General features: G+C 38.0%; 1 protein-coding gene across 5 annotated transcripts in view; it reads left to right on the top strand.

The window, feature by feature from the left end:
• ENAH (ENAH actin regulator) overlaps positions 1-10,375 on the top strand; it is a 156,249-nt gene extending 145,874 nt beyond the window's left edge. For all 5 annotated transcript variants that reach the window (XM_049776443.1, XM_049776446.1, XM_049776445.1 and 2 more), the window contains 3 exons: positions 3,194-3,272; positions 5,748-5,805; positions 7,394-10,375. In XM_049776443.1, the coding sequence (XP_049632400.1) occupies positions 3,194-3,272; positions 5,748-5,805; positions 7,394-7,431 (175 nt within the window). In that variant the 3' untranslated portion in view covers positions 7,432-10,375. The remainder of the gene's footprint in view (positions 1-3,193; positions 3,273-5,747; positions 5,806-7,393) is intronic.
• Positions 10,376-13,688: the final 3,313 nt, after the last annotated feature.

The following is a 13,688-nucleotide window of genomic DNA, read 5'->3' as shown; positions in this document are numbered from 1 at the left end:
ATATGGTCTCCCAAGCATGCCAGGAGGGATTTCTGAGCGAAGAGCCAGGAGTAACCGCTGAACCCTTCTGGGTGTGGCTCAAATCCCCACTCCCAAATTTATATAGGCAGATCAGGTTGTTCGTTGTTGCAGTTATACCCAGGTATTTTAAAGATAGCAGAAGGGAATCACAACCTCTGAAAACCTTCATTCTTTATCAATTATAATAAGTCTGTAAGTCGACTTACTGAGATACAGCTATATTTTTCTATAGTTATCTTCCCTTTTTTTTTTTTTTTGGTTTTGGTTTTGGTTTTGGGGCCCACCAGTGATGCTCAGGAGTTACTCCTGGCTATGCACTCAGAAATTGCTCCTGGCTTGGGAACCATATGGGATGCTAGGGGATCGAACTGTGGTCTGTCCTAGGCTAGCGCACACAAGGCAGATGCTTTACCGCTTGCGCCATCGTCCAGCCCCTATAGTTTTCTTTTTTAATGTGCTTTGTATTTTCTGGAAACATGAATAGTATAGAATAGATAGGAGTGTTTATTGCAGTAAGACATTCTATATAATCCAACGGTAAATGGCCAGATCACTATTAGCTAAAATTATTCTTACACCATTGATGATTAAAATATTTGGTATTTATTTTGTTAGCTAGCTAACTTCTGCGTAAAACATATTTCAATAAGGATAGCTTTTTCCTGCCACCCCCTTTTTTTGAGGTTATTAAATTGTTCTGACCAAAAGGCTTACTTAAAAAGTTGATGAGCACAAAGGAAAAAAGTAACATTTTTGCAGTGACATTTTCTATCATAAATATCAGGGTTTTTTCTGCTTTTATACATAGTGCCCCTGGGATATTGTTGATAAACTTTTCTTTAAATACGTGGTGATTACTTCTTTCCTTCAGTATGAAAAGTTCTCCCCCTTTAGTTTACTATAATGGTGGTGGTGGTGGTGGTGGTGGTGGTGGTGGTGGTGGTGGTGGTGGTGGTGGTGGTGGTGGTGGTGGTGATACTGGTGGTGGATTGCATGTTAGCATGAATTAAATATTTTTAAAAACTGCATGTTACCATAATTGTTTATTACATAAACTTTTTTTGCACTGTATAATATATACATCGCATACTGCCCAGTTACTTAGTGGACCATAGTAATTCATTGTATTTCAGGGTTGTTGTTACTATAAGTAGAAGAAAGAATTAGCTACTTGTGTCACATAAATGATAAAAAATAAAATAAAGGAAGTAAAATTTTTTCTGAGCACAAGAATAGATATTATGAGCACATACAATGCATAGAAGTCAGTGTTCAGGAATGTTTTCTAGACCAGTTTGTTCACATAACACTGGAACTTTTGAGGTCAATAAATCTTGAGTGACTGGAATTCAATTGTGTGGTTTATCTTCAGAAAAAGAAAGGAAACATGTTAGATAAATCTTCTTAGTCCCCACAGTGCCTTGCTGAGTACTTATTGGTTGAAGCATTTCTTGTTCATATGAACATCGCCTTAACTATCTAATAAAGTTGATTCATAACAGGCTCTTAAGCAGTCATGTGTTTCTTTTGGTATTAAAGCAGATTTACTTGGGAGCTCATTTTCACAAGTGGTGCCTGTGACATAGAATATGCTGTCTGAAAATTCTAAAGTATGGAAACTTTGTAGAAGTCATACTTTTTTTCTGATTTCTAACATTGGTCTATACAAAATTGAAAATGTGCAACTTTACAAATGGATTTAATGAATTAGCATTGGTTCTTGGCTCTTAAATGGTGGCTACTTAACTAGAAGATAGAATGGTATTTATTTAAAACTCTAGATTTGAGGGAGCAGAGAAATGATACAGCAGATAGGGTATTCACTCACCCGAATTCAGTCCCCAGAACCTCATGTGGCTTCTCGAGAACCACCAGGAGTGACCCCTGAGCACTGAGGAGTAAGACCTGAGCACTAATGTGTGTAGCCCAAAAACAGAAAACCAAAAATACAATTCTGGGTTTTCTTTGATTGATAAACATGAGTTTGATATTGAAACTTCTACTTTAAATATACCTAATTCTTAAGACTGATGATATAAAATTTCTAGTGGAAGTTCAGCTTTTGAAAATGGGCAGAAATAATTGAGTCCATTGTTTGTTTATTTGTTTGTTTTTAAACTTGTTTTTATAAGGTTTCAGAGAGTTAGTAGAACAGGTAAGGTTGTGGCATGGACCAGAAACCAATAAATAAATAAATAAATAAATAAATAAATAAATAAATAAATAAATAAATAAATAAATAAATAAATAAAGGAAACAATTAAAAATAATAATATTTGTTTCACTTTAACAAAGTAAGTTTGTGGCTATATTTATCACACCTTTCTTCATAAAAACTTTATAGTGAAATAACCACAGCACCAACTGGACATGAATATACTTTAACCAAATCCCCAACATTTTTACTTTTATACTTGAAATGGAATAAAAAATACACAGAGAAAACAAGCTTTCTAAAATGTTTTCTATAAACTAAAATATGGATTTTGTGAACTGATTCACTTTAGAGGAAAATATTCCATCTTTGATTTACCCTTTTTTGGTTTAGCAGGTATTTGTAGAGAATGGTACAGTTTTTTTTGTTTTTTTTTTTGTTTTTTTTGGTTTTTGGTTTTTGGGTCACACCCGGCGGTGCTCAGGGTTTACTCCTGGCCGTCTGCTCAGAAATAGCTCCTGGCAGGCATGGGGGACCATATGGGACACCGGGATTCGAACCAACCACCTTAGGTTCTGGATCGGCTGCTTGCAAGGCAAACACCGTTGTGCTATCTCTCTGGGCCCAGAATGGTACAGTTTTAAAGGAAGGAGAGAGTGGCATGTATTGCTTGACCTCAGATATTATAGCTGCCTTTCATCTTGTCTCGATCACTGTGCCACATGTTCCCTGGTTACCTGCATCGGACCCAAAGAATGTTGTCTTCTACTCTTTACTGACAAAAGTCTCATTTTACTACTTTTTTTTTCTAATCTGCAAATAACTAAAAGTACTGAGAAAAGTGAAAAAGATATTCATTGTTTGATCAATTCAACTTTGATGATTAAATTAACACTTGTTAACTATTCAGGAAATGGTTTTAAATCTGGTGTTGGTGTTTAGTAAGTTGGTTATTGTTTTTGCGCTCATTGAGATTGTATGTGATGTTTACCTATTCTGGAAATTTTATTTGTACAGACCAAAATCTGCACCCTCCTCACAGCCCAGTGCCAACGGAGTCCAGACAGAGGGCCTAGACTATGACAGGTTGAAGCAGGTAACACTCTTGGGAACTTACATTTATTTGTATTAAAATATCTCTTGTGCATATATTATGAATGTATTTGGAAGAACACAGAATTAAGATCTTTTTATACAAATTGACCAGTGTATTCGTTTTTATCTCTGGGTTCACATAAAATTCCAGCAGTGATAGAGATTGGGAACATTGACATTATAACCACAGTAAATGTTAGTGCCTCGTATATAGTTGTCAAAAAAGAACCCATAGGCTTCTGCCTTTCACTCAGTTGTTGAGAAAAGTAAATAAATGGACCCAGCATTTCTAGCTTTGGCAAGAATGTGGAGAAAGTGGGCTAGTATACTTCTTTTTTTTTTTTCTTTTTATTGGTTTTTGGGCCAAACTTGGTGACACTCAGGGGTTCCTCCTGGCTCTATGCTCTGAAGTCGCTCCTGGCAGGCTCTGGGGACCATATGGGATGCCGGGGATCGAACCCAGGTTTGTCCCTGGTCGGCTGTGTGCAAGGCAAATGCCCTACCACTGTGCTATTGATCTGGCCCTGCCAATGTACTTCTTTGTAAGAGATACTTTAGAAAAATCGGTCAATAAATATTAATTTTGAGTTCAGGAATTTAGGGAATTTTTGCTTAGAAAATAGTATGTGGGCCGGGGCCAGAGCGGTGGTGTCAAGTGGTAAGGCATCTGCCTTGCCTGTGCTAGCCTAGGATGGACTGTGGTTCAATCCCCCAGCATCCAATATGGTCCCCCAAGCCAGGAGCGTTTTTTGAGCGCATAACCACAAGTAACCCCTGAGCATCACCAGGTGTGGCCCAAAAACCAAAAAAAGAAAAGAAAGTAGTATGTAGGGATGGAAAGATAGCTCAAAGACTAGAGCACATGATTTGTATGTAGGAACCGCAGATCCCATGCCTGGCATCATACCATTCCCACATTATTGAGCAGAGTGATATGAAAACCAGAGAGGAAAAAAGAAAACCATAGGAATATGTAAATAAGTTATAGGGAGAATGATAATTGATACTCTAACAATAAATTATGAATAGTTATCCCCACCTTATTTTTATTTATGTGTTGGTGTTTGGACCACACCCGGTAACACTCGGGTTACTCCTGGCTACGTGCTCAGATATTGCTCCTGGCTTGGGGGACATATGGGACACCAGGGGATCAAACCACCATCCATCTTAGGTTAGCGCGTACAAAGCAAATGCCCTACCGCTTGTGCCACCATTCCACCCCCCTGCCCACCTTATTTTTTAAAAAGATGGCACTATAATTTTTGATAGGTAAGGTATTATATTTACTATGTTCTAAAGAAATAATGGAAGGAATAGCAGGTGATGATGCTTTTTTTTTTTTCTAGAAGAGATATAATATTTGTTTATTGGTAGCATTTAAAAGAATCTTAGGGGGACCTGAGCAATAGCATAGCAGTAGTAGTGTGCCTTGCACACGGCCAATCCAGGACAGACCTTGGTTTGATCCCCGGCATCCCATATGGTTCCCTGTGCCTACAAGGAGTGATTTCTGAGCTCAAAGCCAGGAATAACTCCTGAGTGCCACCAGGTATGACCCAAGAACCAAAAAAAAAAAAAAAAAAACAACGAAAAACCAACAACAAAAGAATCTTAGGGACTGATAAGATAGTACAAGTAGGTACAGCACTTACCTTTCATGTGGCCTCTCCAGGGGAAACCCAGATTCTTTAAAACCTAGTTTGTTACCTGGTATGATTCGTAAGGAATCCCCACAACTCAAATTAGATGGCAAACCTGACTAGAGCTGACTGTCTGCCTTATTTTTCTTGAACCTTAATTATGTATCAACTTTCCGACTGGTACCAAACATCTCAAGTAAAGGCAGAGCTGTTATCTTTTCTAGAAATTATCTAAATCATACCTTTCATTGGTTGACTAGTTATTTAATTTCATGGGCATTCTGTTTCATGTCTTACTAGTGTAACATAGCAAAGATTGGGAAAAGAAGACTAAAGCAAAATATTAGGGACTGGAGAAATATATGATACAGTGGGAAGGTGCTTGCCTTGCACACAGCTGACCCAGGTTCTATCCCCGACATCCCAGGTGGTTTCCCAGGCTCACCAGGAGTGATCCCTAAGAACAGAGCCAGGAGAAACCCCTGAGTGTCACCCAGGTATGACCTAAAAGCCTTTAAAAAAAAAAAAAGAGAGAGATTAATCAAGGGGCCGGAGAAATAGCACAGTGGTAGGGCGTTTGCCTTGCAAACGGCTGACCTATGACCAACAGTGGTTCGCATCCCGGCATCCCATATGGTCCCCCATGCCTGCCAGAAGTAACCCCTGAGAGCCGCAAAAACCAAAAAAAAAAAAGATTTGTCAAAGGCATAAATTGTGACCCTTGAAAGAAAAACAGTCACCCTCTCTTGTAGTCTTAGCATTTTATGTGAATAAGAATCTTTTTAGCAGTATTTTTTTCTATATTTCTGATGTCTTTTCTCTAATATTTTTAGGATATTTTAGAGGAAATGAGAAAAGAATTAGCAAAGCTAAAAGAAGAGCTCATTGATGGTGAGTGTGTTTTAAATACATTTTGTGCTACCTTTCCCTGTAGAATATTGCTTAAGAATATTTATTTTGGGGCTGGAGAGATAGCATGGAGATAGTGAATTTATTTGCCTTGCATGCAGAAGGATGGTGGTTGGAATCCCGGCGTCCCATCTGGTCCCCCAAGCCTGCCAGCAGTGATTTCTGAGCATAGAGCCAGGAGTAGCTCTTGAGCGCTGCCAGCTGTGACCCAAAAACCAAAAAAAAAATTTTTTTTGGTTTCTGGGGGACCCTTGCATGCAGCCATCCAAGTTAGATCCATGAACACTCAGCCAAAGTGTGGCCCCAAAGCAAAACAACATAAAAAGGAATATTCATTTTATAGAAAATTTAAATAAACATTCAGTCTATTTATTGAGAGCATGAATCTACTTCATTTACAAAGTATCCTGCCCTTCACATGAATTGGAATGTTAGAGAGGAGGTTATTCTTCATAGAATGGAAATTATTTTAGGAATAGGGACAAAAATTTTCTAAATTCCAAATATTGGGTCCAGAGGGGCATTGCAAATGGTAGGGCATTTGCCTTGCATGCACTAACCTAGGACAGACCGCGGTTCGATCCCCTGGAGTTTCATATGGTCCCCCAAGGAGCTCCCCAGGAGCAATTTCTGAGCACAAAGCCAGGAGTAACCCCTGAGCCTCACCAGGTATGGCCCAAACCCACCCCACCCCCCTTTGGGGCCGGAGAAATAGCACAGTGGTGTTTCCCTTGCAAGCAGTCGATCCAGGACCTACGGTGGTTGGTTCAAAGCCCAGCGTCCCATATGGTCCCCCGCACCTGCCAGGAGCTATTTCTGAGCAGATAGCAGATAGTAACCCCTGAGCGCAACCGGGTGTGACCCAAAAACCAAACACCCCCGCCCCCAGTCCAAGTATTAACTAGTATTGAGTAGAAAACAAGTTATCTCTCCACATTCATTTTATTCTGTTGCCCTGTTATTGGGGCTTTGAAGATGGGAAGGGGTATAAGAATGTGTTTTCATTTTGCATTCAAAACAAAGAAGAGTAAATGAAAACATATGTAGAGGGTCAGAGAGATAGCATGGAGGTAAGGCATTTGCCTTTCATGCAGAAGGTCATCGGTTCGAATCCCAGCATCCCATATGGTCCCCTGAGCACTGCTGGCTGTGACCCAAAAACAAACAAACAAAAAAACATATGTAGAGAAATTGATGTTTTTGTTATTATTCTCTTTGTTAAAAGAAAGATCTCTGCAGTGATAAACATATGATCAGTATCTTTATTACTGTGATGTTAGGTACCGCTACCTTTAAGAGTTTATTTTACCGGGCCCAGAGAGATAGCACAGTGGCATTTGCCTTGCAAGCAGCCAATCCAGGACCAAAGGTGGTTGGTTCGAATCCCAGTGTCCCATATGGTCTTCCGTGCCTGCCAGAGCTATTTCTGAGCAGACAGCCAGGAGTAACCCCTGAGCACCGCCGGGTGTGGCCCAAAAGCCAAAAACCAAAAAAAAAAAAAAAAAAAAAAAAAGAGTTTATTTTACCATAGCATTATATTTACTTTTATTATTTTCCTCTTTCTGTCTAGCAATCAGGCAGGAACTCAGCAAGTCAAATACTGCATAAAGAGACAAACTAAAGAGAGATGTGACTTTAATCTAGAGAAAAAAACAACCTACAAACAACTGTTAACAACAAAACCCTACATTTACTGTGAGCTGTAAGAAGGAAATGAAGATAGTCAGAAGGAGGGAAGATAAACAACATATTTTGAACGCCTTCAGACACTATTATATTTCTCTGACAATTAAGCTATTTCCTCCCATTTGCTGCTTTTTTCTGACCTTTACAACAGGATGGAAGAGAGTCTTAAAAGACTGTAACTGTTATGCAGAAAATACTAAACCCATGAGGCAAGATCATCGAGCATTGAAATATTTTCATGTCAAGATAAAAATCGCACATTTCCACAATTCCATTGCTAAAATAAAGAGGAGAAAGGCTGGAGAAGTTTTTTCAGAGTGCTGATAAAAGAACTTAGCAAGCTATGCTATTGTATTGTAATCGTTTCTCAGGTTTGTCTTCCTATCATATTTGATATTCCATGAGTAACTGGGATCAGCCCTAGGTAGATTAAGATCATAAAATGTGGAACAGATGGAATTGTATGTGCTTTCAAAGGGCGAAATTTATAAGAAAGTGCCCTACATATGATTTGTCCAACTTGAGGAATTTTAGAATGATAGGAAGTCTCTTGAACTAGCCTTCATGCAATTTTGTAGATTAAAACATAAATTCATCCAGAATATGAAGATTTAGATGCCTTCCTAAATTGTTACAATGCTTTACCAAATCTACGATTCCTACATAACACAAACCAGTGGTCAAATGTAAAACAATATATTGTAGATTTACTGTAGGTTTTCAACCTTTTTTTAGATTTATGCATGTGGACATTTTTATAATGTAATTCAACCACCACAAAATTAGCTTTTTTAATTGCAGGAAGTAATGCATGACACACTAATATGTAGTAGCCTTCTCAAGGCCTAATCCCAGGGAAAAGATTTTGTAGATTATAGGGGGAGTTGGGAGGAAGGGAAGGAATAATTTTTTATTTAAAATTAACTTCTGCATTATCTTATTTTCCCCCCCTCAATTACCTGCATGAATAATATGAGAAATATTTTGTGATTTCAATTGGTAAATATGTTAACAAAAGCAAGTACTTAATCTTTTCATCATGTCTTCAGCTATTTATATCTTAACCTGAGTAATTTCAGTGATCTGGAACATGATTTGGAGCTTCACACAACATATCTTACTGTGGAACTCAAACATTGATCTCTGAATTTGGCAGTTGTTATTCCCAGTCCCCACAGTTACACAGCGTGTTCAGGTACACGTTCCTCACAACAGCGCTGCTTTTGAATTTTGTTATGTTGAAATAAATACGAGAAGTAATAATGATGGCAGCCACTAAGGTCACAGAAACCATTGGACAAGAAAACAATGAGGAACTCTACAGAATTACCTTTTAATATATAAAGAGACAGGTGTTGGGAAGAAGGAATTAGATACTCTACTTACCACTGTGTGTATGTATGTATGTATACACACGTGCATGTAAGTATGCATGCATGTGTGATTGTCTGTAGTCTACTTGCTTTTTGGAGGAAACTCCTAAGATTAAAAATAGGGGAGAAATCCTGTATGTTGCAATGATAGTTTGTTTTTTTATTTTAATTTAGAAAATCAAAACTTTTCCAGGCTCTCGCATCTTGATTTTATGCTTGAGTTTTTATGTGCCATATTTGCTTTGAAATCTTTGATTTTAGAAATTTCACTAAAATTTTGAAGAAATGATCCATTTTCATCTGCTTTCTAGGTTTGTTACTCCTTGGTTCATAAGACAGCTTGTTAATAGCATAGTTTTCTAAATACTACAGAGTCGCAGCCATTGCCACTTCAAAGAGGTTTGAATGAGGGAATTTTTTTTTCCTTGTTGAAATAATTGCTATTTCTCTAGAAACTTCATTTTTAGATTAATCTGTGATGAATGAGCTATCATAATTAATTTACAGGTTTTTTTTTAAATCAACTATTCATTGTCATGCAATAGTAGTAAAGGCATTAAAGATGCAACAAGCTTATAAAGAACTATTTTTAAAAAAGAAATAGGAGGCATTTTCATCTTTATTATTGTACTTCGGTTATGCAAACACTTTGATATAATCATTTATGTTCCGTATAAATCTGGTCAGAAATCACCTTTGATTTTGTTGGTCAAGTTTTAAATAGTTTCTAGTGGGATAGAGTACTGAGAACAAGTGGTCCAAAGTAAAAGGCTAGGAAAGTGCTAGATCTTAAAAAGAAACTGGTTTATGCACTAAATGTTTTGTGCCTTGGTCTAATATTAACTTGATGTCCGTAAAATGACAAAGAAGAACCAGTGTTGAATCACCTATTTCCATCATTTGCATTATTCCAGGTTGTTCACTGTTCTTTCAAAGAAGTTTGAATTAATATATATGTTTACTGTCATCCATGATAATATTGTCATTGTTAGAGATTTCAGTAATTAAAATGGGAAACAGAAGCTTAATGGTTTTTTTCTTATCAAAACTGTTCCTTGGAACCATAATAATGCTGATTTTGTGCTCTTGTACATGGAATGTCTTAAGCCGAGTGCAGTTTAGGGAATCCTTTCTAATGACAGAAAGGTACTTCTTTCCTCAACACTGTGATCTGACCTGTGACAAATCTGTACTATACACTATGTAAATGGCTAACAAGTCTTTTGCAAACCAATATTGAATGTACAAATCTTAGTGCTGGTGCTGAAATCTCTTCAGAATAGTCATCATGATTTCAAAGTTTGTTTTGAAATTGCAAGCATCAAGTGTCAATCAAAACTGAAGATGAAACACTAATGAATGTTGAATTCTCATGCTTTAGGTGTACTTTTTAGATTTTTTTTTCAGTTTTCTATTTTTACCGTACTGTTCATTTAAACTTCCCACACGCTAACTTCATTTGTGTGATTGAAAATAAAATTGCGGTATCTACATGTTGCTTGCTTGTGACACTTAGATAATCTTCTAAAATAATCTTCTTGGTTCCAAAATTAGTTTTATGAAATGTGGAAAACACTTTATAAAAGTTCATAACTTGACTATTTATGTCACACCACTATTCTTTAAGGTTTTGTCAGAATTCATGAACAAAACATAATGTGTATGAAGGGAATGTATAGCCATGCATCTACTCGTTGTTTGAGAAAACTTAGGTGTTCCCCAGTGATAATTTCTCTTGGCCCAGCTTCATGTGTGTCTTATAGTCAAGAGAATGCTGTTTGATTTTATTTCATTTTGTCCTATGATATAGTTAGGTAATTAAAACTCATCTGTGCTATTGAAATTTATATAGTTTAAAGGATTAAAGGACATTGTATGATAAAAGACCTTATGAAGTACTGAATTTTGAGTTCCATTTTAAAAATCAAATATCTCCATTAGAAATGAAGGTACAATCCCAGCATCCCATATGGTCCCCTGAGCCTGCCGGGAGCGATTTCTGAGCATAGAGCCAGGAGTAACCCCTGAGCGCTGCCAGGTGTGACTCAAAAACCAAAAAAGAAAAGAATAAAGAAATGAAGGCACAGAGCCAGGGCAATAGCACAGCAGTAGGACATTTGCCTTGCACTAGGCCAACCCTGGATGGACCTAGGTATGATTTCTGTCATATGATCCCCCGAGCCTTCCAAGTGTGATTTCTGAGTGAAGAGCCAGGAGTAACCCCTGAGCACTGTCACTGGGTGTGGCCCAAAATATAAAAATAAATAAATAAATAAATAAATAGAAAAGAAAAAAAACATAAGAAGTGAAGATTCAGTAATTTTTTTTTGTTTGGTTTTGGTTTTTGGGTCACACCCGGCAGCACTCAGGAGTTACTCCTGGCTCTACGCTCAGAAATCGCCCCTGGCAGGCACGGGGGACCATATGGGATGTTGGGATTCGAACCACTATCCTTCTGCATGAAAGACATGCCTCCCATATTCTTTTTCCTAAGGGTTACTCTAGCTATTTGTGGGTGTTTATTATTCCAAATTTCAGGAAGAATGCCTGAATTCCTTTGAAGAATGCCATAGGTTTCCTTAGAGGAATTGTGTTAAATCTGTACAATGCTTTGGAGAGTATTGACTTTTTCATGATGTTAATCCTCCCCATTCATGAACAGGGTATGTGTCTCCATTTTCTTGTGTCCTCTTATTTTTTGAAGCAAGGTTTTGTAGTTTTCTTTGTATAGGTTCTTCACCTCTTTAGTTAAGTTGACTCCAAGATATTTGAGTTTGTGGAGCACTAATGTGAATGGGATTGTTTTTTAATGTCTCTGTCATTATTGGCATATAAGAAGGCCATTGGCTTTTGCATGTTAATTTTGTAGCCTGCCACTTTGCTGTATGAATCTACTATTCCTAGAAGCTTTTTGGCAGAGTTTTTAGGGTTTTCTAAATAGAGTATCATATCATCTGCAAGAGTTTGACTTCTTCCTTTTCTATCTGGATGCCCTTGATATATATCTTTCTTGCCTAATTGCTATGGCAGAAATTCCAGCAGTATGTTGAATAGGAGTGGTGAAAGGGGGCAGTCTTGGATTGTATAAGATTTTTAGAGGAAAGGCTTCAATAAGAATAATATTTGCCATTGGCTTGTGGTAAATGGCTTTGACTATATTGAGAAAAGTTTCTTCCATTTCTATCTTGTTGAGGGTTTTGTTTGTTTGTTGTTTGTGTTACATGCAGTGGCACTCAGTTGTTACTCCTGGCTCTGTGCTCAGAAGTTGCTTCTGACAGGCTCAGGGGACCATATGGGATGCCAAGATTTGAACCGGGGTCTGTCCTGTGTTGGCCACGTGCAAGCAAATGCCTTATTGCTGTGTTATTGCTTTGGCCTTTTGTTGAGAGGTGTTTTTTTTTTTTTAATCAAGAAAGGGTGTTGGACCTTACTGAATGCTTTCTCTGCATCTATTGATATTATATGTTTTTATTTTTCCTTTGTTGATATGGTATATTAATTTGTTGATATGGTATATAATGGTTGATTAATTTACATGTGTTAAACCATCCTTGCATCTCTGGAATAAAACCTACTTCATCATGATGTATGACCTTGATGAGGCATTGAATCCTGTTTGCCAGGTTTTTGTTGAGGATCTTTGTGTTCATCAGGGATATTGGTCTATAGTTTTATTTTTTTGCAGCATCTCTGTCTGGTTTTGGTATCAGGATAACATCAGCTTCATTAAAAAACTATTTGGGAGTATTCCTGTTTTTTCAATATCCTGAAAGAATCTAAAAAGGATTGGTAGTAGTTCCTCTTGAAAGATTGGAAAGAATTCACTAGTGAATCTATCTGGGCCTGGGCTTTTGTTCTTTGGAACACTTTTGATTACTATTTTAATCTTCTCAATAGTGATGGGTCTGTTTAGATATGCTAGATCATTCTGGTTTAACCGTGGAAGATTATGAATGTTTTGTGGCATAGAGTTTCTCAAAGTAGACTCTGATTACTCTTTGAATTTTTGTAGTACCCCCGGCGAGGTGGCGCTAGAGGTAAGGTGTCTGCCTTGCAAGCACTAGCCAAGGAAGGACCACAGTTCGATACCCTGGTGTCCCATATGGTCCCCCCCAAGCCAGGGAGATTTTCTGAGCACTTAGCCAGGAGTAACCCCTGAGCATCAAACGGGTGTGGCCCAAAAAAACAAAAAAAAAAAAAAAAGAATTTGCCTTGAATTTTTTTTTTTTTGTCTCTGCTCTCAGAAATCACTCCTGGCAGGCTCAGGGGATCAAATGGGTTGCCAGGAATCAAACCGAGATCCATCTGGGATTGGATATGTGCAAGACAAATGCCTTACCACTGTGCTATCACTCTGACCCCTAATTCCTATCCATTTTAGAAGTTTAAAATGACACAGGATAAAGCGGCATTCTTTTTAGTTTTTTGGGCCAAACCCGGCTGTGCTCAGGGTTTACTCCTGGCTATCTGCTCAGAAATAGCCCCTGGCAGGCACGGGGGACCATATGGGATGCCGGGATTCAAACCAACCACCTTAGGTCCTGGATCAGCTGCTTGCAAGGCAAACGCCACTGACGCCCTGTGCTATCTCTCCGGCCCCAAAGCAGCATTCTTAAAACACTACTCTAAGGACCAGTCCTTGTAAAAATGTTGAAAACCGCTGATCCTCTTGCCTTGGTTCAGACTGCTGGGCTGTGGCCTGATAAGCGGGACAATGCCAATCCCCAACTCTAAGAAGACTGCAGAGTGCTGATAATAAATCACTGTGTAAAGTAATCTTCAGGAGCTCTTAATTCCTTTATGCAG

This window comes from Suncus etruscus, chromosome 7 (genome assembly GCF_024139225.1).
Source record: "Suncus etruscus isolate mSunEtr1 chromosome 7, mSunEtr1.pri.cur, whole genome shotgun sequence".
NCBI lineage: Eukaryota > Metazoa > Chordata > Mammalia > Eulipotyphla > Soricidae > Suncus > Suncus etruscus.
This window is presented reverse-complemented; position numbering and strand designations above follow the sequence as displayed.